Genomic DNA, 23,792 nt, shown 5'->3' on the forward strand with positions numbered 1-23,792 from the left:
CTCATTAGGATCAGTGTTTCAATGTAAGCACATACTTTAGTGCTGTCAGAAATGAGAATGGGGTTAAGTGTAAGTCTGAAGGGAAAGGAAGGAGGAAACGCTGTACCCCAAGTATCCATCTTACTGTTCCACTGCATCTTTTTATGCCTGACTTGCCTTCAAATTGAATCTCTGATGCAGACATTTTGTAATAACACTTTGAAGTTATTTGCATCCAGTCTACAGAGCCTTTTTGTTGTAGTTTTAAATTAAGGACACTAGTGGTTTTAATTCTTGATAAGTAAAGCAGCAGGATTTCACACCACTCATGCCAAGGCTCGGTTATGTTTTAGTCACAGCAGTGAAGAGATGCATGAAACTGACTGTACTGTAAAATCTCATTGTTATATGGATGAGGAAATAGAAAAGCTCCAGACAGTAGAACAATCCCAAGTCAGGGAAAAAAATGCATATCAAAGCTTCCAGCAGAGAGAGCGGTTCAGAGGAAAATGTGATTTTTTTTTTCTTTTTCATTTTTTATTTTTCTTTTTGTAAAGGGGGTTGCAAACCATGGTCTAAAGCTAATCAGGCAGTGGGATCTGTTGGTGGGTGTCAGCATGATACAACCACTACATGCTGCTCACAGATGTTGCACAGTCACCTTGTCCCACCAAGCACAGGATTTTGGTAGATCAAAGCCAAAAAGATGGGGTTTGCCTCCAGGAGACTTTTTGTATGTATGTCTTCAACCTGTTATTTAACCTTTCCTTCTCTGCTTATGATTATTTGTATAATTTCAGCACCACTGCAATAGGACCTTTCCACCATGGACTTTGTCCATTTCAGTCTGAGCCTGAGATGTGATATACCAAAGGGACTTCACATCTTAAATGAAAACTGTCCATTTTGGGGTCTTGACTACAGAGAAGTCATTTCCAGAATGCTGGGAATATTAAATCAGGGAGAATTCATGTAGTTTACTGGAAATTTTTCACCTGGAAAAATAGGCTAAAAATCATGTATTTTTCCACTGGTTGATTTTGGAATTCCTGAAAAAATGCATCTGTTGAAAGCTTTGAGCTCTCATCAAAAATAGCTGATTTTTTCATGTTGCATAGAGCAAAAGTTATCCTAATTATCTGGTTATTCCCTCCTATGCTTCAAGCAAGTCAACAGCTCTCCACAGTACTGACTCAGCTGCAGCCTAAGAGACTGCAAAGACTTCTGAAAGTCATCAAAACTGGGCTTTTGCACACTACTGAGCAAAGCCTTTCCTCCAGTTTGCCTGGTCACCCCTTGCCATTTGAACTGAGCAGCTTAAGTACTGAGGCTAATATGTGTGCCACTGCAATAGATATAATGCTCTCTGCAGGAAGGACCCTCACCCTGGTCCTTTAAATGCTTTCCCTCTCTGCCAGTCTCATTACAAAGACTCATTCCTGTGCTGATTACAACAGCTGTGACAATAGGTATCAGCTCAGTGTAGGGTTAAGAACAGTTGAGCCTGAGGGAAAATTCTGCCTGTGATAGAGCACATTTTGTTCAGTCCTCTGGACATCTCCACCTGCACAGAGATGCCACTTGATGCCACTTGGGTCTGGGCCCTCCCTAATGACCTGGCTCTTGCCGGAAGCGTAGCTTGTTTTACTACCTCAACAGAGGGCATGGTGATCAATGCTGAATTAAAGTTCTGAGTATTTGTGCTATAGCAGTCTAGAGCTGCACCATCCACAAATGCCATCTGCATCCACAGGCAGCCTCCCCCAGCAGCATCCTGCTTGTATCGGCATCTCTGCCTCTGGTTTGCTGCAGTGCAGATTGTGGAGGCTATGGGCTTTCCTCTCAAGAAATCCAGTTAATCTTGAAGGCAGAATATTTTCTGCTCTCTTTTTTTTTTCCATCGCTTACTTTCTTTGTGTCAATCAGCTGAAACAAATATGAGGCAGATAGATGCCACCTATCAGCAAGCAAAGCTGATCTGGCAGAGGTCCTGATGAGAACATTTAGATGAGTGGGAAACACTTCCCTATGAGGATTACCCTTGGAAGCTGAAGTGAGAAGGGGTGGCTTTGAAGAATGACAGTGGAGAACAAAATATCAGCCGTTAAAACAAAAAAATCAATATTCTCTGGTCTTCTAAGTCCTGGCTGTAGACATTTGGGATGTATTTTTCTTCCATTGTGGGCATGTACCAGCAGCCCCATTGATTTTGTGCTTGTATCAGGAGGATGATCTATACCTCTTCTGGAGAGATGCAAGATCTCTGGACATAACCACTGAGATTTCACAGTGAGATGCATCACAATTGCTATAAAATCACAATTTATCTGCAAAATTCCCTTTGAGTGAGATAACATATTGGAAAGTGGAGCTGCTATGATTTTTTGTAGCAGTGCTCATGACATTTATGCACCTTTGCCTCTTGCATATCTGCTATGAACCAATGAGTACCTCAAGGCCAGAATGTGAAGGTGCATGATATTTACAAATCACAGCTTTTTCCACGATTAACTCTGTGACAAGGACTGAATCACAAATGGAATGAAGAGCTGCAGTGCTTCTGTCTTTTTTTGAAGGTTTTCATGTTCATAACACAGTGCAGGTATGCTCAGTACCAAAGGGGATGCTGAGCTATTCAACATGCCCGTGAAAATCTGTATGTTACCTCAGTACTTATCTGAACAATTTCTGCTTCATGTCAATGTTAGCAAATACTGAGAGGGGATTTTTTTTTGTCTTGTGTGCCCTCCAATCATGTTACGTTATTAATCTTTGTCCAGCTTAATTTATCTTCTCAGTGCAACCTGTCTCATTTTTTTAAGAAGTTCATAAGTTTAATTATATGGTATTAAGATGTTTATGATGCCCATTTTTTCCTGAAATTTGAAGACTTTAATTTAAAACAAAAGAGCTGAATTCTCCAGCTTTCAAGCTTCATGAGTTCAAAATGTGTTTTATTTTCTTTCTGGTTCTTAGTTTCAATCTGGAGGATCTCACTTTTTAACACAGGCTCTCATATCCTCCAATCCTGAAAGAATTAATAAGGTCTTAAACACTTTGTTGGTGGACAGGATCCCACAGAAAAGAAGAAAGATAGAAAAGAATGGAAAGATAAATCAGGAAATTTATGGAAATGAAATTAATTGAGTGTGTTACTTTTAACTGTGTCACAGTTGTGGAAAATGGATTTATAGAAGTTGTTTTTTACATTTTATTTTAGCTTTGCAAGATAAAGTTTAGAAACAGCCCTTAAACTCACAGTGGATAGTCTATAAGTTATTTTTATGGTTGGCTTTACTGCTTGTTTGCATGACATATCTCACGGAAATAACAGGCATTTAAACATCAACCAACCACTGGCATTCAGGGAAGCTCATTAGTTTTAATTGTATTTATTTGTATGCCTGTTATAGTAGCACTTAAAAGCTAAAATTAATATTGCTTAGATTGATTTAGGCATCTAAAAGTGAAGTATTCAGACTCAATCCACGACCAGCACAGACAGGGAATTGAGGATAGCAAGGAGTCTTAGCGGCCTGTCTTAGCGGCCCTTCTGAGGAAGGGATGGATCGCTCTACAGATGTGTTTATCTGCAGGCCATAGGAAGAGCCTGCTGTAAAGTGTTTGCCCTTTGGGCAAAATATTGTGCCCAGAATAAAAAGAACTTCAGCTAAATAGGGTATAATCAGGGAAGAGAGTGGCAGAGGTGGAATCTGTCACCCAGCAGGTCAGTGACACAGCAAATAAAATAACTAGCCTTGAGCTTTCAGGCCCATGTTTTATTACAAGCTCTCTTATCGCCTTTATAGTCTGTGTGAGTCCTGTGTGCGGGAGTCACTGTGGGCAGGATGAGAGCCAGGATGGCCACCTGTAATGATTTAAAATGGGTGGGTTTATGCTTACCCATTCAGAAATCACTGCTATACTTCATGTATTTCCCAACAAGGAGCGCATCACTGTGTTACTGGCTGCCCAGGGAGCAGTATGAACTGGGACAACGTCCCATTTAGACCTTATTAATGAAGCCCCTTTTGCATTACAGTTGACCTGGACAGGCTGAATGATGATGTGAAGCGCTATAGCTGCACTCCGAGAAACTACTCTGTCAATTTAAGGGAAGAACTGAAGCTGACAAATGCTGTTTTCTTCCCTCGCTGCCTCCTTGTCCAGCGCTGTGGAGGAAATTGTGGCTGTGGGACTTCAAATTGGAAATCCTGCACATGCGTGTCTGGGAAAACAGTGAAAAAATATCACGAGGTACTTTTATTTTCTTTCCTTTAGTACTTGTTTGGTTTATTGATTTGTTTATGTGAACTCTGAAGGCTTTTCTCAGTCCTGTGTGTGATGCTGTGTTAATTGCCATGTTGTGTCTGCATTGTGAAGCAGGCCAAAACTTCACTGACAGGCAGAAATGCTGTTGTCTGGGAGAGGCCAGGATGTGTCCGTGAATACCCACCATGATCAGTGTCCTTCCTGAGGAGAGAGATCTGCCTGGGCTTCCAGACAGGTTCACGTCACGCAGAGATGGGGCCTAGATTTAGTCTTAACATTGCTTTTGTATTCTGTGTTGGAGCCCTATTCGATACCTCATGGAGCACATTCACATCTGCTGCAACCGGCGATGGGACTACAACAAATGCAAACAATCCAATGGGGATTTATATTTGGAGATGCTGGCAGAGCAGGGTGGGAGGAGGTTTATATGTGCTAGGAAGAGATGTTAACGCACATTTACAGGTAAATTAACTTAGAAGATGGAGATATCTTCTTCCATCTCTCTACACGGATGCTACCACATAAACCCAGTGAGTTAGGCTTACATTGGACTGATTTTCTCAATGAAGGACCGATTCAGCCACATACCAGTGAAAATACTTCTTAGTAACAGAGATCTCTGTTCCTTGAGGCTTTTGACTGTGCGTCCTTTTGGTTTATGCTGTGTCTCTTAAACTTATGGTCACAGTAGGAAATGAAAATTAAGCTGTTTGTAAACTCTCTTCCCTTGCAGATTTATTGCCTGTAGGAGAGTTGAATTTTCAGCCTTAGTTTTATTGGTTTTTTTTCCCACTCAGCATTTTTTTAATGCAAAATTCTGAATGAGAAAAAAAGTCCACAATATTTATTTGTAGCAAAACAAGAAAAAACAAGTTCCCTTTGTTGGGGAGATTATTTTTTGCCTCTGAATCAACATTTTCAAAACCAGACATAAACAATGTTCACCAAAGTGAACATATCTAGGAAGGTTACTTGGTATGAGACTGACAGTGTCTGAAAGCAAGCACCCCTATGCCATGCTGACTTAGTTTTAAACACATACTTCTTTTAAGAGCCTGAGTTGCTACTTAAGTCTCATGTTAAGGGGAACTTTATGGACGTGGGCATGGGCAACCCTGCCCATGGCAGGAGAGTTGAAACTAGATGATCATAAAGTTCCCTTCCAACCTAAGTCATTCATTCTATGATTCTGTGATTCTATGACATTTAATCTGGAGGTGATGTGTGCTCATAAGGCTTTAACTTTGGAGAAACGGGCTGAACTATCCAGAGGCTGTTTAGGGTCAGACCTTTTGCCTTGCTGTGAACAGTGTGGTTATTTTCCAAGTAAGGTATTTTTTCTCACCATTAGCTGCAGCGTATGGCTTACTTCATATCAGCTGGGTCTAGAGAATAATTAATATTTTATCTAATTTTAAGCAAGATGAAGGGGATGACCCTGGTAATCACGGAGCAAAAAGCCTTATCTCATTGGTAGAAAAGTGAATTGGAAAAAAAATAAAAAATTAAAAGCATAGGACACCTAGATGACTGCAAGCTGATAAAATGAATCATGAATGTTTTACATATGAATGAATATTCATACAGCACCACAGCATTATACAGCAATGCTGAAAGGCCTGGCACCTCCTTCAGAGGTCTGACAGTCTATCAGACACGATCAGTCATGGATTAGCTAAAAAGCCAAGAGGTGGAAGAGATGAGCAGTTTGCTACATGAGAAGTGAATATCTGTGGGTATCCCGGCATGGGGATGAAACATTACTTCATGTATGATTAGTTTGGAAGGGGCTGAACAGAGAGTGTCAAAAATGACTGATAATGCAGCAGATAAAGTACTTTCACAGCATGGAAGGCTGCAAGGGTTTACAGCAGACCTGTGAAACTACTTATAAATGCAATTTAGAAAAACAGCAAGCATTGGGAGAAGCAGTCTTGACTATTTATTTATATACCACTGTTTGTGAGAGGAGCAGAGGGGGAAATAGAGAATGGATGCTGGACTAAAGGTCGAGCGGTGAATCATTGTGAAGAGGTTCAGGAAAACGTTTGTTTGTTGCAGACATGGTGAGAAAAAAAGCAAGTGACTGTATTCTGCAGAAGCAGATGTGAACAGAATAGCACAGCAAGCATTTACTGTGGCTCAGATAAACAGGTGGGCTACTTGTATGGATTCTGACTGTTGGTGCTTAGAAATATGCAAGCAGGTGCAGAAAAGATAAATAGAAGCGCAAACCATACATCAGTGGAGACACAGCAGATGATACACATCAAAACAATTTTTAAAGAAAATGGCTCAAAAGTTTTGGATCCTTTCATTTAGGAAAAAACTGGCAATAAAAGAAGTCACAGTGAAAGATACAAAGTGGTGAATACTGCCTATGGGACATTCAGGTCTTTCCAAATAACTTTTTCCTTAGAAAAAAAACCAAAAAAACCAAAAAAACAGAGTATGAGGAGTACTGAAAGTGAATTAATTTAAAATTATAAAACGGATTTACAAAATATATATATATTATTTATTTATTTTTATTTATTCATTTATTTAGCATAGTAAACCTATGTGGAATTTCAGGCCTTAAATATGAGTGCACAATTCAAATTCAGAGTACTTCTAAGAGAATTGGAAGTGAAGTATAAACTGAGAATCTTGTGTCACGTCTGTGTCAGAGCTAAAGCCAACTACTGCACCATAGAATCTCTGGGGTTTGAAGGGAGCTCTGGAAATCATCCAATTCAACTCACTGCTAAAGCAGGTTCCCTACAGTAGGTCACACAGAAAAGTATCCAGATGGGTCTTGAATATCTCCAGAGAAGGAGATCCACAGCCTCTCCGGGCAGCCTGTTCCAGTGCTCCATCACTCTGACAGTAAAAAAGTTCTTCCTTTTGCTGGAATAGAACTTCCTGCAGCTACAGAAAACATTGGGCCTAAACTTGTGGTCAAATAGTTATTTTTCATTGCCTCTTTGGGAACATTGGTACTGGCACACTGGAATACCACCCTAACCAGGTATTCATCAGAATCAGAATGTCACATATAAAATTAATCACAAAATTCTGGAAACTCAATATTCAGATTAACACATTACTGCTAATTTATTATGCTGCTCCTTTGTGCTCTGAAAACTGTATGAATGTAAGGAAAAGTTTCAGCTTTAGCATTACAATGCTTTTGAAATTTTGAATTTAAACTTAAACCCTTAGGGATGAATTAACAGCTCATTGAGCCAATATTTAGCCAAGCAGCTGCCATTAATATGAGTGGAAGTCATGCAGATAAATTCACATATTACATGCTAAAGATGTGTCCATTAATTTTATTTCAAAATACTTTCCCTTTTATTTTTATTATTATTGTTGTTGTTGTTGTTATTATTATTATTATTATTATTGGCCTCACACAAGCAGTTTTATTCTTTATTTCCCTCAAGCATAATTCTAATTCCACATAATTCTCTAGCACTAATTGTATAGAGGAGGAGCTTCTTGACACGCCTGATTTAGAACCATGTGCCTCCCCCTCTACTCAGCTCTTGTGAGGCCCCATCTGCAGTACTGCATCCAGGCTTGGGGCTTCCAGTACAGGAAGGATGTGGAGTTCTTAGAGCGGGTCCAGAGGAGGGCCACTAAGGTGATCAGAGGGCTGGAGCACCTCTCTTATGAGGAAAGGTTGAGGGAACTGGGCTCGTTTAGCTTGGAGAAGAGAAGGCTCCGGGGAGACCTCATTGCGGCCTTCCAGAACTTGAAGGGAGTGCATAAACAGGAGGGTGGATAGTGACAGGATAAGGCAGAATGGTTCTAAACTGAGACAGGGGAGGTTTAGGTTAGATTTTAGGAGGGAGTTTCTCACACAGGGGGTGGTGATGCACTGGAACAGGTTGCCCAAGGAGGCTGTGGATGCCCCATCCCTGCAGGCATTCAAGGCCAGGCTGGATGTGTCTCTGGTCAGCCTGGTCTGGTGGTTGGCAACCCTGCACATAGCAGGGGGTTAAATCCAGATGATCATTGTGCTGCTTTTCAACCCAGACCATTCTATGATTCTATGATTCAATGCTTTATTCTTTATGAAGCCAATTTGAAACCCACTAACCTTAATCAAAAAGCCTTTTACTGCATGACAAAGGATGTAGTTTCATGCATTATGAAGTCCACAGAGCCAGTAGTTTTGTTTAAACCTTTGCCTTCTGCTCCGGGACAAGGTCAACCAGGTTCAAATGGAAGTCTCAAATTACTTGGATTCAGTTGCAAAAGAAGTACAAGACAGCAGGGCAAAGGACTGCTGTTTGTAGCAACTGAAACCAAATCATGCAGACTCCAGGGTGTTTTTTTTCTTGTCAGATGAAACTTACTAAATGCTATGCTAGGGCTTCATCTGCCAAGCTCTTGGATCCGCCGTAGCTACATATCCTACACATGGATGTATTTGACCTCAGTAGTAAAAACTGGACAACATGTATAAGTTGTCTAACATTTCTGAGCTACCCCATACTCTGCAGCCAGCATCCTGCAGTACCACAGCAGCGGCACGCTGGTATCTCTGGATGCACCAATGCCATGTGCTTGTTCAGAGAGAGTCTTACAGTCCAGAGAGATTTCAAGGTTTCCTACTTACGCTCTTGATGTTTTTCAGTTCCTGTTCAAAGCCTTGGAGCTGTGTTCATCACCAAGGTCTCCCAGCATCCCCTCCTTGCCTCTCAGGAGCAATAGCAATCACTTTTCCCCAGGCTGCTACTGCTGCAGTTCCATACAGCTCTTGACTATCAATTGTAAGAAATAATGCAATGGCAGGGAGAAAGAGAAACTGAGAATGCCCCAGTAAGGGGCAATTTAATTGACCTGAGAAGTGATAATAATAAGACATTGGTGGGTTTTTGTTTTGTTTTGTTTTGTTTTGTTTTTTCTTTATAACTTGGAAGTCTGCCATAACTTAACCAGAGTACTCAGCAATTTCCAGAAATAAAAAGGTTCAGAGCTTGAGTAAACAGCCAGTTTCATGGGTGTGTTTTCTTTTGCAGGAGTCTTGTGATATACTTTGTGGTTTTCCACTGTTTCTGGGTTTGCTTGAGACCAGAGCTCATGGACACAGCTTACCACATGGTGTCATGAACCCTGTGAACTAAACAGGCCCAGTGCTGGCAGTGTCTCAAAATGCCTCTCCCTGACAGCCTGCCAGCAGTGATGCTGAGTTATGGTGCAGGGCTCTGTACAAAGACAGAATGATTCATGGACATGAATGTGTCTCCCTTTAATCAAATGCTCACATCTAACTTGCTAAAGGGAAGCTGAAATGAAGGGATGATTCCCTTTGCAGTGCATTTCTTTGGAAGTGCCTGGAGTTGCCTTTTAGAGACGGAATTTGAACCTGGTGGTAACCCCACCCAGAGGGACCAGGACTTTGTGCAGTGAGATCTGCAGCTGTGCCATCCAGCCAGTGTGCTCATCCCTTGGAGAAACAAGAAATCGGTTTCCCCATCTCATTGCTGTAACTGATGAGATGTGAAATGAGTTTCCATGAGGAATAAACGCTTTTAAGGTAGCAACCAGTATTTGTCACAGTGCGTAAACCTCCACCAACAATATACTCTGCAGCACAGCTAAGAGGCACATAAGGAAAAATAAAGCGGTGAAAGCTGATTGCATGTCCCTTACCTACTTACTTTCTCAACAGTAAAGACTGATGCATTTTTCACTGTGTAGAATCACAGAATCACAGAATTGTAGGGGTTGGAAGGGACCTCTAGAGATCATCGAGTCCAACCCCCCTGCCAAAGCAGGCTCCCTACACCACGTCACACAGGTCGGCGTCCAGTTGGGTCTTAAATATCTCCAGAGAAGGAGACTCCACCACCTCCCTGGGCAGCCTGTTCCAGTGCTCCGTCACCCTCACTGTAAAGAAGTTCTTCCACATATTCGTGCGGAACTTCCTATGCTGTAGTTTCATCCCATTACCCCTAGTCCTATCCCCACGCACTACATAAGTAGCTTTGTTTGTTTTTCTGCTTTTTTTTTTTTTTTTTCCATCATTTTACCTCTATTCAAGCCTCATGTTAACTGGAGCTTGCCTTTAAAGGACATTCATGCAATTAATTCTTAACCACAGGGTTTAAATTTGTACTCATGTTGCAACTTCATAACATCTTGCTGACCTGCAGAGGGATACCAGGCACTGCAGAAGGGAAATAAGTCTATGCAGAGTGTTGCTGGGTAGGAAAGAACAGGGGGGAAAGTAAAGAGGTGGTATGGGACTTGACTAAGACAGAAAAGATGCTTCAGTGGTGTTAAGATGTGCAACAATTATAATTTGGTGTTGTCTGTGCTTTTGTCTTTTTGTCTTGTTTTTCTCTTTTCCTTTTCCACAGGGAAATAAACCTTAAGCAAATCTTAAGGAGGCACTTGAGAGAGAGCAGACAATAATTCTCATCCTGTCTTTACAGAGGGAAACATAACTGTACAAAAATGACTCAACAAAGAAAACTGAGTGATTGAAAAGAGCTAGCATCATCAGACCACTGTGCAAGGAATGTAGTTTGATTGTTGCATGTCCCAGAGTTGATTGTACATATACAAAGAAGACAAAAAGGTTCTTACAGCAATAAAAGCACAGAATTAACCTGGCAAGAGATAATGCTTAGAAATATTATACAAAAAACTGCAAGTACAAGGAAACAGAATGCACCAGAAGTGACTGCTAGATTACTGGATGAACAGCGAGATCAAAGAGGTGCAGGGAGAGAATAGACGTTCATTTTTTACTAGATTAAAATGAAAGTTCATAGGATGATATCTGGAAGTTAAGCTAATGAGACAGCTGTGATGCAGGTCTGGACAGAGAGGCAGTGGGATAACAGGGAACATCTGTATCTGGTCAGTGACAAGGACCAGAGCCATAATGCTTGACCAGATGACCCAAAGTGAGGCTCCTGATGCTATCTAGAATGTCAAAAATATTGTAGCTTTGGTAAGCATTTCAAATTCTTGACTTTTAAGCCAAATAATTTTTAAAAGCAGTGATTTCACAGTAATAATCCCTTAATTTGAATGCTACCACTGATGATCAAATGAACCCTTTTTATTTTCTTCCCCATATCCTGCAATTATGCCTGGTAAGAAAGAACACAGCTTTTGGCCTGTGTTGTTGTTTTAGGCTACAGTCCTACTGGAATAAAGGTCCTTACGCTAAATTATGTACCACATTCCCATGATGCTTGGTTTCTTATGCTAACGGCACAGCTCAACTATTTGTGACCTTTGGATGAGATAACTTTGAAAAATTGCTGAGTAAGGTCTTTTGCCTGTATCAGAACTTGGATCTGTGTTGAATGTTTTGCGCTTTTGATGTGTCCTCTTTCATGAACCTCAGAGAAATATAATTTGGTTTGCATGCTAGAATGATGGTATTTTTAGATGAGCAAAAGGAGATTAGATCGTGCTGAATAGCTGTAAGTTAAAATAAGCCCTGCAAAGTACAAATTTCACTAAATTATTCATCTCAAATAGGTTCCAGAGTTGCTCTCCATCATTTTTCTATGGAATATGCAGCCAACCAAGTATTTGGTAAACTATAGTCACAGTTTTGATTATTTCTGGTCTTAGCCTCACCAGGGAAAAAACAGTTTTGAATGAGATTTTATTGGCTTTGAAACTACTGATCAAGAATTTAACAAAGAATATTACTGGAGTTGGTATTAATGAATACATAGGTCGCTCTGAAAAGAATGCCTCCTATTTATTTTCATGCAAACCACAACTGATACAAAGAGCACAATAACGCTATTTGATAGAGCAAATTCTCATCTACAAAACACTTTCTCAGTATAGTCACCACCATTAGGTATGCATTTTAACCAGCGATGAACAACAGTCTGCATATTGCACTCATAAAAAATCCACATCCACCTCTGACATCACTGGCCAACATAACAAAATAGGAGACATTAGTTTTGGAGCTGCCCAAATACCATTACATAAAGCAAATGATAGTAAGTTAAAAAGTGCATCTTCACACATTTTTCTTCTTATTGTTAGAACTATTCTCTGAATTCCCTATTGCTCCTTGCTTTTTGTGAGAATAGAAATCACCCAGAATGGACTGTTATTTGACTTCAAAGGTAAATGATACACAGCAAGGAGGGAGTGGTTTTCCCCATATGGCTCTGCTTACCTAAAGCTGAGAGTCAACTGCTGGGCTCCTTTCCAAGCTAACAAAGTAAGCCTAACACCCACTTGTGGGTGGTACAGGTAAATAATCCTCTGAAGTTACCTCTGTTGAGGAGCCCTGGGTTCGAATCCCCTGTGGCGCAAGTGGTAGAAGTGCCGCTCTGCTACACAGAGGTTCAAATCCCGGGGGTTGGACTCGATGATCTCTAAGGTCCCTTCCAACCCGCACAAGACTATGATACTATGATACTATGATGCCTCTACTGAAGAAGTGCTGGGTATGGATCATGGTGAACATGTTATCTCCACATGGGCCTTTCCCTAGCAGTCATCACTGCCCTGCTTTTCTCAGACCATGAACTGATCCTGAAATCAGGTCATGAAGTGCTTTTATAGATCTGCTGTGGTTAGAGGCTGTAACTTCCTTTGTTCCACAGGCTGCTGGAGAGCACTCTGCTGTCCCCGGAGCAAGCCCTGATCTTGTATTGTATACTTAGAAAACACGGTTGTTTTTTGATGTCCTCAAACTGAGACTGTAAATCCCTCAGGTTCTTGGTGGGCTTTCCAAGTGATGAGTCAGCCTGACTTAAAAAGGTGTTTTCTAATTCCAGACTGAGGTTACCTGGCTTCAGCCTCCAGAAGCTGTTTTGGGCGATGGCTTTGCTCTTTAGTTAAAAGAATCCAAATTCAGTGCACTATCAGCAGGCAAGACTCCTGTCATGGAAAACTGTGTAAACATTTTATTTTTATATTTCCTTCTCCGCCGGTCCCAACAAAGCTGCCACAGTCAGCTGGCCTCAAAACCTCTCCAGTGCTCAGGCCCATTTACAAAAAGCACTGTCCAGTGTGTTGGTGTGCTCCTATGAATTTTCATGCATGAGAAATGCTACAAAACCCTGATGCTTTTCATTGTATTACCCATAAACACCAAATCCATCTCAGACATTAAGTCCTATGTCTTGCTTTTTTATATTTTTTTAATATGTTACAGAGCTTTATGTCCACAATTAACTCAGTGTTTGAAGGGTACTGTATGTCTGTAGTTATGTGTTCTTTGCGAGGAACAGCTGGGCCACAGCAGCTTGGTTAGCAATCACAGACATTGCTCCTTTAATTTGAAAACTGTAAAATTATTCTTCTTTTCACCCACACAAAATAAGTCTTTAGGTTGTTCCACTCTTTCTCCATCTCCTTATTTTCATACAGCAGAAATTTGACCAACCCCATCAAAAAGGGAGCGATAAATTGTCCTAAACAAAATTTCTTTGAACTGATTTCATTAACTCTGTAGTTCCTCACCTTGAAGGAACTGACCATGGAATGAATAAACAGCAGCTATTTTCAGAAGGGTTTTCTTTCAACTACTGTGGTCACAAGAAATGGCCTTACTTCCTGATCCTTTTCAATTCTCCGTATTTAGCTGAAACTAAAACTATTAGATGGAAGCTAGGCTGAAAGCTTTGAACATCAGTTCTGTGATCAGCTATTAAAGCAGTCCAATTTCAGCTATGTTCAAACACTGCTTTCCTGTCTTGTCTGAGGAAGTGCCTGCCAATTCATTTTTCTACTCTTATCAGCAAAGCCCATATACTGTGCTCATGTTTCTTAATATAAAACACAGGGAAAATCCCCAAGCTGCCAGGAGGTGCGATGGCTTAAATACAGACTAAATCTTTGTTCTCATCCCGTTGCATACTTCCATTTGCTCTCAGTTGATAAAAGCAGATCTACCTACCCATGATCTTGCAAAGTGCCAATCACTGAAATTTTTCAGATTTTGATGAAAGGCTTCCTTAAGTAAAGAATTTTATCATGGATTGAGCTTCAGTAGCTGTACTTCATTTTAAAAGTATGTTTTCTTAAACAAGAGTTACAAAAAAGTATGTTTGAAGATGCAGTCTATTTTCAGCCCTTTCATAATCTTGTAAGCCTGACTGAGTTCTTTTCCTTTCTATTTGAGTGACATTGTGGTGCAGTGGGTTGTTCTGTTGTCTATTGGGCTTCACCGTCTATTTTGAGGCAGTCAAAGTTCAAAATTGATTCAGATCCACTATCATTCTGCTGCTTTCTTCCCTCTGCCCTTCCCCCTCCCCCCCCTCCTGTTTATTTTAATGGCATGGCTCTGCATTTACATTTTCCAAACAGGTTAAAATAAAGGACTGTCTTAGGCACAGTCCTTCTTCTCGGTATTACATAGATGAAATGTGAATTTTGTCGCACATGGGAGGATGAAATAATACTGTGTTCAGTGCTTATCTCCTTTGTTGCATCCCATGGCCTTCCTATCCTCCAGGCATTAACAGTGAAGAACAAATAGTCTTATCTTGAAGGCTTCTCACCTGCATCTCCCTTTCCCACCAATTCTGCCAGGCATTCATGGTTAACATTAAGCATGCCATTCACATTTAGTTTTTGGGAAATCTGAATTCTGCTGAAGCTGCCAATGTTATGTAAATCTACTCAGCCTCTTAATCCCTCTCCTTCCCCAGAGCACCTCAACTCCTGCATGATATTTTAAGGTCAAAGAACAGAATGTACTTTGTAATAAAAGGAGGTTAATAACTGAGTGACAATATGAGGCCTGTTATTGAGCACAGAAGATGTGGGTGTTTCTGTGGTTGTGACACTCGTGACTTGAGTGGTCCCACTCCCCATGTGCCTGGTGACTTTGGTGGGTCATAAACAAGAAAGACTTCTGTCCACCTTGTGAACTGGCAAAACTAATCTGGATGATCACTCCCTTTGCCAAGCACATCTTCACAACAGTCTGCCAAGATTGAGGTGTGTTGGTTCCAGTAGCTGACTGTGTGTGGTTCTGAGATGACATATGCTTGAGGCTCCAGAAAATAGAACCTGCCCACCTTCCTGCAGACACCTCATCCTGCTTCCCATCAGTAAGTGATTTCTAAAAGAAGAGGGCTGGTAATGCCTCTGGTATTTCTACTGATCTGTCACAGAGCCTTAAGAAAATAGTTTCACAGTCTCTGCCTGCAGAAGTTTGACAATGATGCATATCTTTTTGTGCAGTTTGTTGTGAGATTCAGGAAGACAAATGCTATGGGAGAGTTAAAATGTTCCTATTCTGAACTCAGCTTGGGTACTTAATCAAAATGAACACTTAAGTTTTACAACTGTAATTTGAAATTATTACCTCTTCTATTAAACTACTATAAGCATTTCAACAGCAAACTAATGAAACAAAACAGAGGATTGCACCACCATGGCAGAGGGGATGTAAGTTCTTACAAAGATACCCTGAATCCAACAGTGGGCTCACTTAAGCATGCCCTTGCCAACTTCCATGCTGCCTTTACCATACATATACTATCACAGAAGATAAGACTCAACGTTATAGCTGTTTTCCACATATCCACACCACTTTCATCTAGTAACATGAAAATATAGTTTCATATAGTAATTTGGGTTGGAAGGCATCTCTAGGGGTCATCCAGCCCCATCTCCTATTTAAAGCATGGGATTTCAAAGTTAGATGAGTCAGCTCAAGGTTTTGTGTTATTAACTTTGACAATCCACAGGGTTTCCACAACCTCTTAGGGCAACCTCCTCCAGTGTTTAACCACTCTAGATTCATTTCTTTTCCTACACCCAAATATCATTTCCTTTGTTGCATCTTGTATTCGTTGCTCCTTTTCTTCATAACCTTTGACTCTCCTTGTGAGTCTTGCAGTTATCTTGCCCTTACGGTTTCGTGAGGTGGGTGTTTTTAAGAAGTCTCTTCTGCTACGTACATTTCCCTAGGATATTGTTCTTGCTTTGTTTGCTTTGTTGTTTCCTTTCACATTACTCACAGGGAATTCTTAAGAGACTTTTCCAAGTAAGGCATGTGTTTTTAAGAGAAGCCAATATAATGGTCAGATTCCAGAGAAACTCAGTGGTATCTAGGTACAAATTTTGTGCAAGCTTTGTCTGCCTCTTAACAGGCATTTCAGTTTTGGACCAATACTAAAGATGCGCTTCAGACATTTCAAATTGCATTCAGAAAAACTTTGCTTGGTCTTTAGAGCAGAAATATGCATGAAAGATGGGTCAGAACAATTCAAATACTTGTGGGAATGGAGAGACAAGACTAAAAAAAAAAAAAAGACTGATAATCAGCATGCAAAGGAGAATGGTTAGGACATGGTTAGGGAACTGCATAATACAAAGATACCTGAGAGAGGAAATAATCCAATCCGTCAAAGCTCTGGGAGCAGAAATGCAGCAGGGTGTCACAGATGGAAGTGTAACAAAAAATGTGTTTTGATGGGCAGAAAGTAAAATCAAAGATAGAATCCAAGCACCCTCCCTTCCAAAAGGAGAAATAAAGAACAAAACATCACAGTACAGATGTGTTGCCAGGACAGGCTGCCTAAAGGTTGTCTTGTGAACCTGCAGGTGGGTGTGGGTCCATGGGCAAAAGTGTGTGTGCAAGTTGCAGATGAGGTTGGAGCTTCCCCAGCATTCTCCTCTTCAGATCTCTTAAAAGTGTTCTTTTTAATTGATGCATTTCTCTTCATTCTCCCAGGTGCTGAAATTTGTCCCTGAGGCTGAGCATCCACGAAAGAAAGGCAAAGCAAGAAAGAACATGGCTTTAGTAGATATACAGTTGGATCATCACGATCGTTGTGATTGTATCTGCAGTGCAAGACCACCCCGATAAAAAGAAAAAAAAGAAAAAAACACAAGACCCACTAATTGCAGCTTACCAGACATTTACTTTGCAGTGGGATTGCTCTGAGGACCTTAAGTCACTAATCATTTGAACTTTGCTACTAGCCTGCCTTTGCAATTAGAAGAAATGATTGCTGTGTTTCAGCATAGCTGGGCTGATTAGTGCCATGGCAGCTAAACAGGTATACCATGCGTTTATATATCAGCATCCAAGAATTACGGTTGCTATAGCTAGAGTCCGAGGGTTGAGATTTTCAAAGGTCACTCACAGTTTTTAGGCACACAAAGCCCCCCGAAGTTGTCTGAGCTGGCAATGAAAGAGCATTTGTTGTGTTTCTGCAAATCTCTCACTCACCATTTCCTACACCCAAATTCTGCTGCCATTTCTGCCTGTTGAACTCTCCTGTCAGTAGGGTTTTGTGGGTATAAATGAAGGGAGAATTTGAGCCCATGCAATTGTAAAATGGTTAATCCAGCTCTGAAAATGAACTTGACAGCATCCCCTCCCAGGAGAGTGCTGTGCAGTGAGGAAAACCCTTTATTACATGAAATAAAACACCAGTGGAGTCAAATCTCACTATCTGTCCTCAAGCAAATCTTGTGCCAAAATTAGTAAATGCTTTGCATATGCTGGGACACCGGCGGTGGTTGGGGGTACAGAGGCACCTTTGCCACAGTGACTCTACGGGAGTCATCATCCATGCAAGCATGGTGAGATGGGGCCCTCCAGGCCCCCAGGTAAATCCCGGTGGGCTGGGGCTGGTTCTGATCTCTGCCCAGTCCCCTCCTTGCCATAGCTGGAGAAGTGCCATGTCTCCCTAAGCAGACGATGAAGATAGGGCACTTGTTTGTTGAAAATATTGATTTGTGTTGTAGTTGTGTTACTGGGAAACTAAACTGTGCTTGGGATTTAATTATCGTTACTTTGGTTTGGGGTTTGTTTGTTTGTTTGTTTGTTTGTTTTAAGTATGGATTATTATAACTTTGTCATATATACATTAATCTTAGTTATCTGAGGCTTGTTGTTTCACTTCAGCTATGTCTATTGCCATGGTTAAACTGTTGACAGTGAATTTCTTTTAGATTGCATTTTGCCGAGGCGTATTAACTCATTAAGCAATGTCTGTCTGCCATGGGAAGCATGCATCATTTATTAACGAGCACAAGAATATTATAAACACCACCTCAGAATAAAATAAGCACTGTAAAAGCTACGACAGCTTCCTATGCCTTTTTAAATATTATGAAAGTGCTCTCCATGAGAAAGGAGAAACCATCTTCAAGCTTGCTTTAAGGCTATAAAATGCTGCTCCAGAAGCTGTTCAGAGTAAAACACAGGCAGATTGAAGGTTATGGAAGAACTGGAGGTTTTATCATGAACGTAGCAGAAAGAATGGGGGTGGCATGTTTAACAGTTGATGTTTTACATTAAGCAGCAGATGCAGACTGCAATGGTTCATCTTGTTCATGTTGCCTCTTGGGTTTCTGCCTCTCTGAAAGAGCCAAGTAGTTTTGACATTAGTGGAAACCGGCATGTGCTATAGTATAATACTGAGATTCTTTAAGCCAGTATGTTTTAGTAATATACAGTTTTGTTATAGAAGTGCAGTAATGTTCTGACAGCCTCTTTATCAGCTCAAGTATTTTATAAGTGCTTTTTTTAAAATCATTTTAACAAAACTTTACTGAAACGTCCCCTAGAAATGCTGTGTTGCTTTTCCTTCTTGTATTTTAACATTTAAGATTCAAAATGTGTGGATTTTTTTTTTAATTATTATTTATATTAATTTTTCCTCTCTGGCTCCCAGATGTCTATTTAAAAACGTTCCCAAATGCTGAGTTGGGAAGTGATTCATCATTTTTCAAAGCAATTCACTTTAAAAGAACAACACTGTAACCAAAGATTGCCAGCTTCATTTCTTATTTCAGAACTGCTTAAAAAAGACTTCATTCTTTTTCTGACTCTAGCTTTATAACAGGATTGACCCAGCCTTTCCATAATTTTCAGCTAATTTGGGAAGAAGATTGCATGTGAGATCTTGACAGCACTGACTGTTATTGAGACAGCGCACTCTCTCCAGTGTATATGCCTGATCACGCTGTACTGCAAGTACTGCCTAAGCACTCCAGCCTGACAGCATCAGTGGTAGGAAGCATCTGTCTCATGACTTTGTGCTCTGAGGGTCCTGTAATTCCCATCCCTCATGGGAAGATGTGAATCAGGCATCCACTATGCATGGCGTTCCCCGAGTATCTCTGCTTGTTTGCCCAGTCTGCATCCCAAACAGCCCTGTCCTGGGGGGTATTCACACTGCTTGACATGGGGCTGCCGGCCTCATATAGGGGCCTAAGTCACCTCAATGGTCAGCAGGGAGAGAGATGCTCCTTCCTGAGTGTGCCTTAGTTTGAAATCACCCAATGTGGGAGTTTACACTCTTTTCACTGTGTAAGAAAAAGACTAGAAATCTGATTTGGGCATCTTAAGGGAGATAGACCAAGGCAAATGGTGTGAAACCTGGTAAACGCTGCACAGCCAATAGGTTGGCTAACTGAATTTGATGCAGGAAGCAGTGGATGCTACAATCCGGTAGGAAAAATCAGCTGTAAAAGAGATTGCTATAATAAGGATTACCCTTTTAATGCTTAGTTTCTTAAAAGTACGCTCAACTGGTCACAACATGTGGAGCATTTCCAAACTCCTCAGCCTCATGCTGTGCTGACCCTGCTGACATCAAGCACCAGACAAACATTTCCCTTTTATTTATTAGCAGAAATTGCAGAGATGTTTTTCCACACCTTTATTTCTTTTGTGTAATAATTGCTCTGTTGTTTACATATTGTTTTAACTTAAAATAAACAGTGCTATTAGAAAAAATATATATCATTTCTATTGGTGGAATTGGAACCCTCTAATATAAATACTTTTTCTAAAGAAACTCAAATAATTTCAACGCCATTCACTAGCTTTTTATTTAGCGTATTCTGGGGTAGAGCCTACTTTCTCAAGTGCAATCTCTTTCTATATATTTTTTGTTGTTATCTCAGTTAAATGCAGCTCCTGTAGCATTATTTTTTACCTTATGCAGTATGTAATGTGTCTTATCTTGATGAACAAAAAATAAATACTGCTTTTGAAAATAAGATGCTTCGAGTGTTCATTCAGAGTTCTGATTGATTAAAACCACGCAATTTACTGGAGGACATTTCCATAACAGGGCACCATCCAGATGAGGTATCAGAGAGACTTTTAGCAGTCAGATCCAGGAATACCATCAGGGGAAAAAACAGAGTGTGATTTTGATATTATGATAACTGAGTTTAAACCCCAATGGTAGAAAAGCTTCCTTGCATAGCAGCAGACGCTCAGCAGTCCAGTCCTTGCTCAGGCATTCCCTAACAAAAGGAACAGTTATCTTGTGCACAGTGGACAAGGACATATTTAATGGCTGGAGAATATTTTTGCCCATCAGAAGTGCACTGAGTATCCTACATAGACACTGACAGCCTGCACAGCAGGAATAGCACAGTGTGCAAGAATGGCATAAAGCTCCTTCAGTCTGGCATTGCTTTGTATCTATAGAACTAACTGCTGGCTAACATTATCACATTATCAAATTGACCTTGTGCTCATATGAATGACAACTTTTATAGATGTGTAACACAAAAAGCAGCTCTCCATCTTATCAGCTGAAAAGGCACCGGGTTTCTAAGGTCATCAGAAACACCTTTTCCTATTTGTTTAAAATAATATATGTTTTCTTCTCATTTGAGGAGTCTACAGAATCTTCGGTAGTTAATCTTAAGTTTTGTAACAGCTGTGAAAACACCTTTCTGCAAATCCATTTATGATCCCCCTTGGTCTTTTGTGGAGCTCAGTCACTCTGCTGAGAAGTGAATTCAACAGATGTCCAGTTTGTTCTTATCCTCCCAGGGACTCCAGTGCAGCAGCAAACAAAATGAAGAAATCAGTATTCAGGTCTCTCATTCTAAGAACTATAACTTTGTTTATTGACTGTCTTGATCAAATGTGCTGAAACACATAACGCTCATAGTTTATTTGATCATTCACTGACTGACCTTGAATATCTGCCTTAAGTGTTTAAAGTGCAAATTAGATTTTGCATTTCTTCTCCAAGACTTCTTCAATAAAGGGAATTTCCAAACCAACAAATACTCTGCCATGTGTACAAAGAAGGAGGTATCCCAGGTTTTAGATCGTATTCTAAAGCTGATTTGACTTCAGTCTTGGTCTGAAAATCATAGATAGAGAAAATGATGCTTCAAAGCCAAATTTATAAAGCCTTATTTTTCAAACTGAGTTTCAAAACCTCATTTATGTATTGCTTACAGAAAGCTGCAGTCACACAGACATGCTTTAATAAAAATGGAATGAGTTACATAACAACAGTGACTGTATTTGATGCTCCATTTCCAAGCCGATGAAGGATTTCTGCCTGAGTTGAAAGAATTTCAGTTTCAGAGCCACTATGAAGAGAACAGGATAAAGGAGAGCTGGGTACCTTTCAGATATTTTGATGTAAAGTGTGGTGATATAACAAAAAGCCCTCAACTTTGATTCATGGCATTTTTGTTAGATACGTAATAAGAGCAGACATCTCAACCTTCCTGGCCTGTGAGCTGGGAGAGTATCATCTTAAGCAGCCAATGCACTCAGATGAGAAATCCCACTTCGGTCTGAAATCAGTTTACCCTCACTAAGCTGAAGGTGACCTTGGAAAAAAATCCTACCTATCAATGCAGTTCTGTCAAATCTTTCTATCCACTGTCATAGTCACAGATTGTTGCCACTTGAGCACAAGAAAATAGAAAAAGCAAACACCAACTTGACTTGGGTTTTCCATTCACAAGTCGTATAAGAAGAAAGAGGAGTTCCTCTCCCGAAGTGGAGAATCACCGGCAGACGTAGCTGGGAGAGGGCTTTGTCCAACCTCAGTTTAAAGCAGGGCTACCTACAGGGGGCTGCTTGGGGCTGTTTCCAGTCAGATATCGAATATCTCCAAGGACAGAGACTCCACTCTGCTATTAGGCTTCATCTAGAGCAAGAAGGAGGGAGTAGTTTGCTTTACAAAGTGCATCTTGAAAGCAAGAGATGAGAAATTTCTGACAAGGCCTTGGACTTCCACTGAGGGCTGTGGCTCAGGGCAGTCCCTCCAGGCATGAGTGTCCAAACTTTTGCCTTTCCTGAGCCACACTGAGTAAGGAGGAATTGTCTGCGGACAGTGTTTGGTTGTTGCAAAGTGATGACAACACAGAGCATGTCAGATTGTAGAACTAAAGTCCCATCCCCAATTACATGAAGCAACAGAGGGACACACTGGTATGTGGAGGATCCCCAGTCACCTCAGTGAGGCGGGGTTTCAGTGACAGCCCTCGGGCTGGGAAACAGTGGCCAGAAGCCCACATGACAGTAAATGGAGAGACTCGAGTGTGTGTACATTGTGTGTCTTGTCTGTGCAAGCAGTAATGAAGATCCAGCCTGATGAGCTGGTGAACAGGGTAAGAAGGGTAAGAACCACATATAAGGTTCCTGTAAGTTTGTCCGGATGGGGGTCTTTGGCTTGGGTGTCATAAAGACCAAGCAGTTGCAACTAGATACTGGGGAGTTGGTGGGTTCTGGGGGATGGTTACCAGTGAGGACACTGCTCTGGACCAGAGACATTCATTTGTGTGTGTCTGTGTGGGCAAGTGGGAGACCAGAGGATCCATGTGCTAGTGGACAGGGTGTCTGATCCCAGCTGCTGGAGGGATCTGCCTTGTACACACGTACATACATTTTCCACCAGCAGGCTTTCATCTTGATCACAGAATCACAGAACCACAGTCAGTGCTCCGTCACCACAGTGTAATTAATTTTTTCTCGATGTTCTGAAGGAACTCTGTGTGCCAGTCTGTGCCCACTGCTTCTTGTCTCAGCACTGGGTATCACTGAAAAGAGCCTGGCTCTGCCCTCATTGCACCCTTCCTTCAGATATGTATAGACATTGATGAGATCCCCCTGATCCTCCCCTTCTCCAGTCCCAGCTTCCTCAGACTCTCCTCACATGAGATGTGCTCCAGTCTTTTGATCATCCTGGACTCTCTCTGCTATGTTCATGTCTCTCTTGTACTGGGGAGAAAAGAGATGGGAACTGGATGCGGTCACCAGAGCTGTTTGTGACTGACTGCTGTTTATCCACATGCTCAGACGCACATACAGGAGTATCCATGTGCGGTATGTAGGGGAGGATGTTCCTAAAGGAACACATGCTCAGAACTTCTACTGTGGACTTACAGAGATGAGCTCAGCAAGCCATCACAGGGAAATCTTCCATAAATTGTGAAAGAATTAGAGATTGTATTATCCCACAGCCTCTAGACAGGCTTTCTTCTTAGGCCATGGAAAAGCAAATTGTCTGCCTTTTCACTGGAATACTTAGGCTGGCCTGCAGTGCAGCTCCCAGAGCATCCCACGAACTCAGAGAGACCTGACAGATGACATTCATTGCAACCTTTACATCAAAATACCAACCCTTGGACTCTGTAGCTAATTTATTTCAAAAGGTCAAGCAAGGATTTGTATGCCCTAAAGGAATCGACTGTTATATCTGTGGTAAAGACGCTTCACTTTCACTATTCAAATAACTCCTCATAAGCAAAATGCTGCAATTTTCCCCTTTAAGCTATATCTGAACACCAACTACACAATCGAT

General features: G+C 41.0%; 1 protein-coding gene across 4 annotated transcripts in view; it reads left to right on the forward strand.

The window, feature by feature from the left end:
• PDGFD (platelet derived growth factor D) overlaps positions 1–20,223 on the forward strand; it is a 130,960-nt gene extending 110,737 nt beyond the window's left edge. For all 4 annotated transcript variants that reach the window (XM_015852243.3, XM_032442181.2, XM_032442180.2 and 1 more), the window contains 2 exons: positions 4,022–4,236; positions 16,937–20,223. In XM_015852243.3, coding sequence (XP_015707729.3) covers positions 4,022–4,236; positions 16,937–17,071 — 350 coding nt within the window. In that variant the 3' untranslated portion in view covers positions 17,072–20,223. The remainder of the gene's footprint in view (positions 1–4,021; positions 4,237–16,936) is intronic.
• The last annotated feature ends 3,569 nt before the right edge of the window (positions 20,224–23,792 follow it).

The sequence above is a fragment of the Coturnix japonica genome, chromosome 1 (assembly GCF_054131305.1).
Source record: "Coturnix japonica strain WE chromosome 1, WE-NBRP24, whole genome shotgun sequence".
Lineage (NCBI taxonomy): Eukaryota > Metazoa > Chordata > Aves > Galliformes > Phasianidae > Coturnix > Coturnix japonica.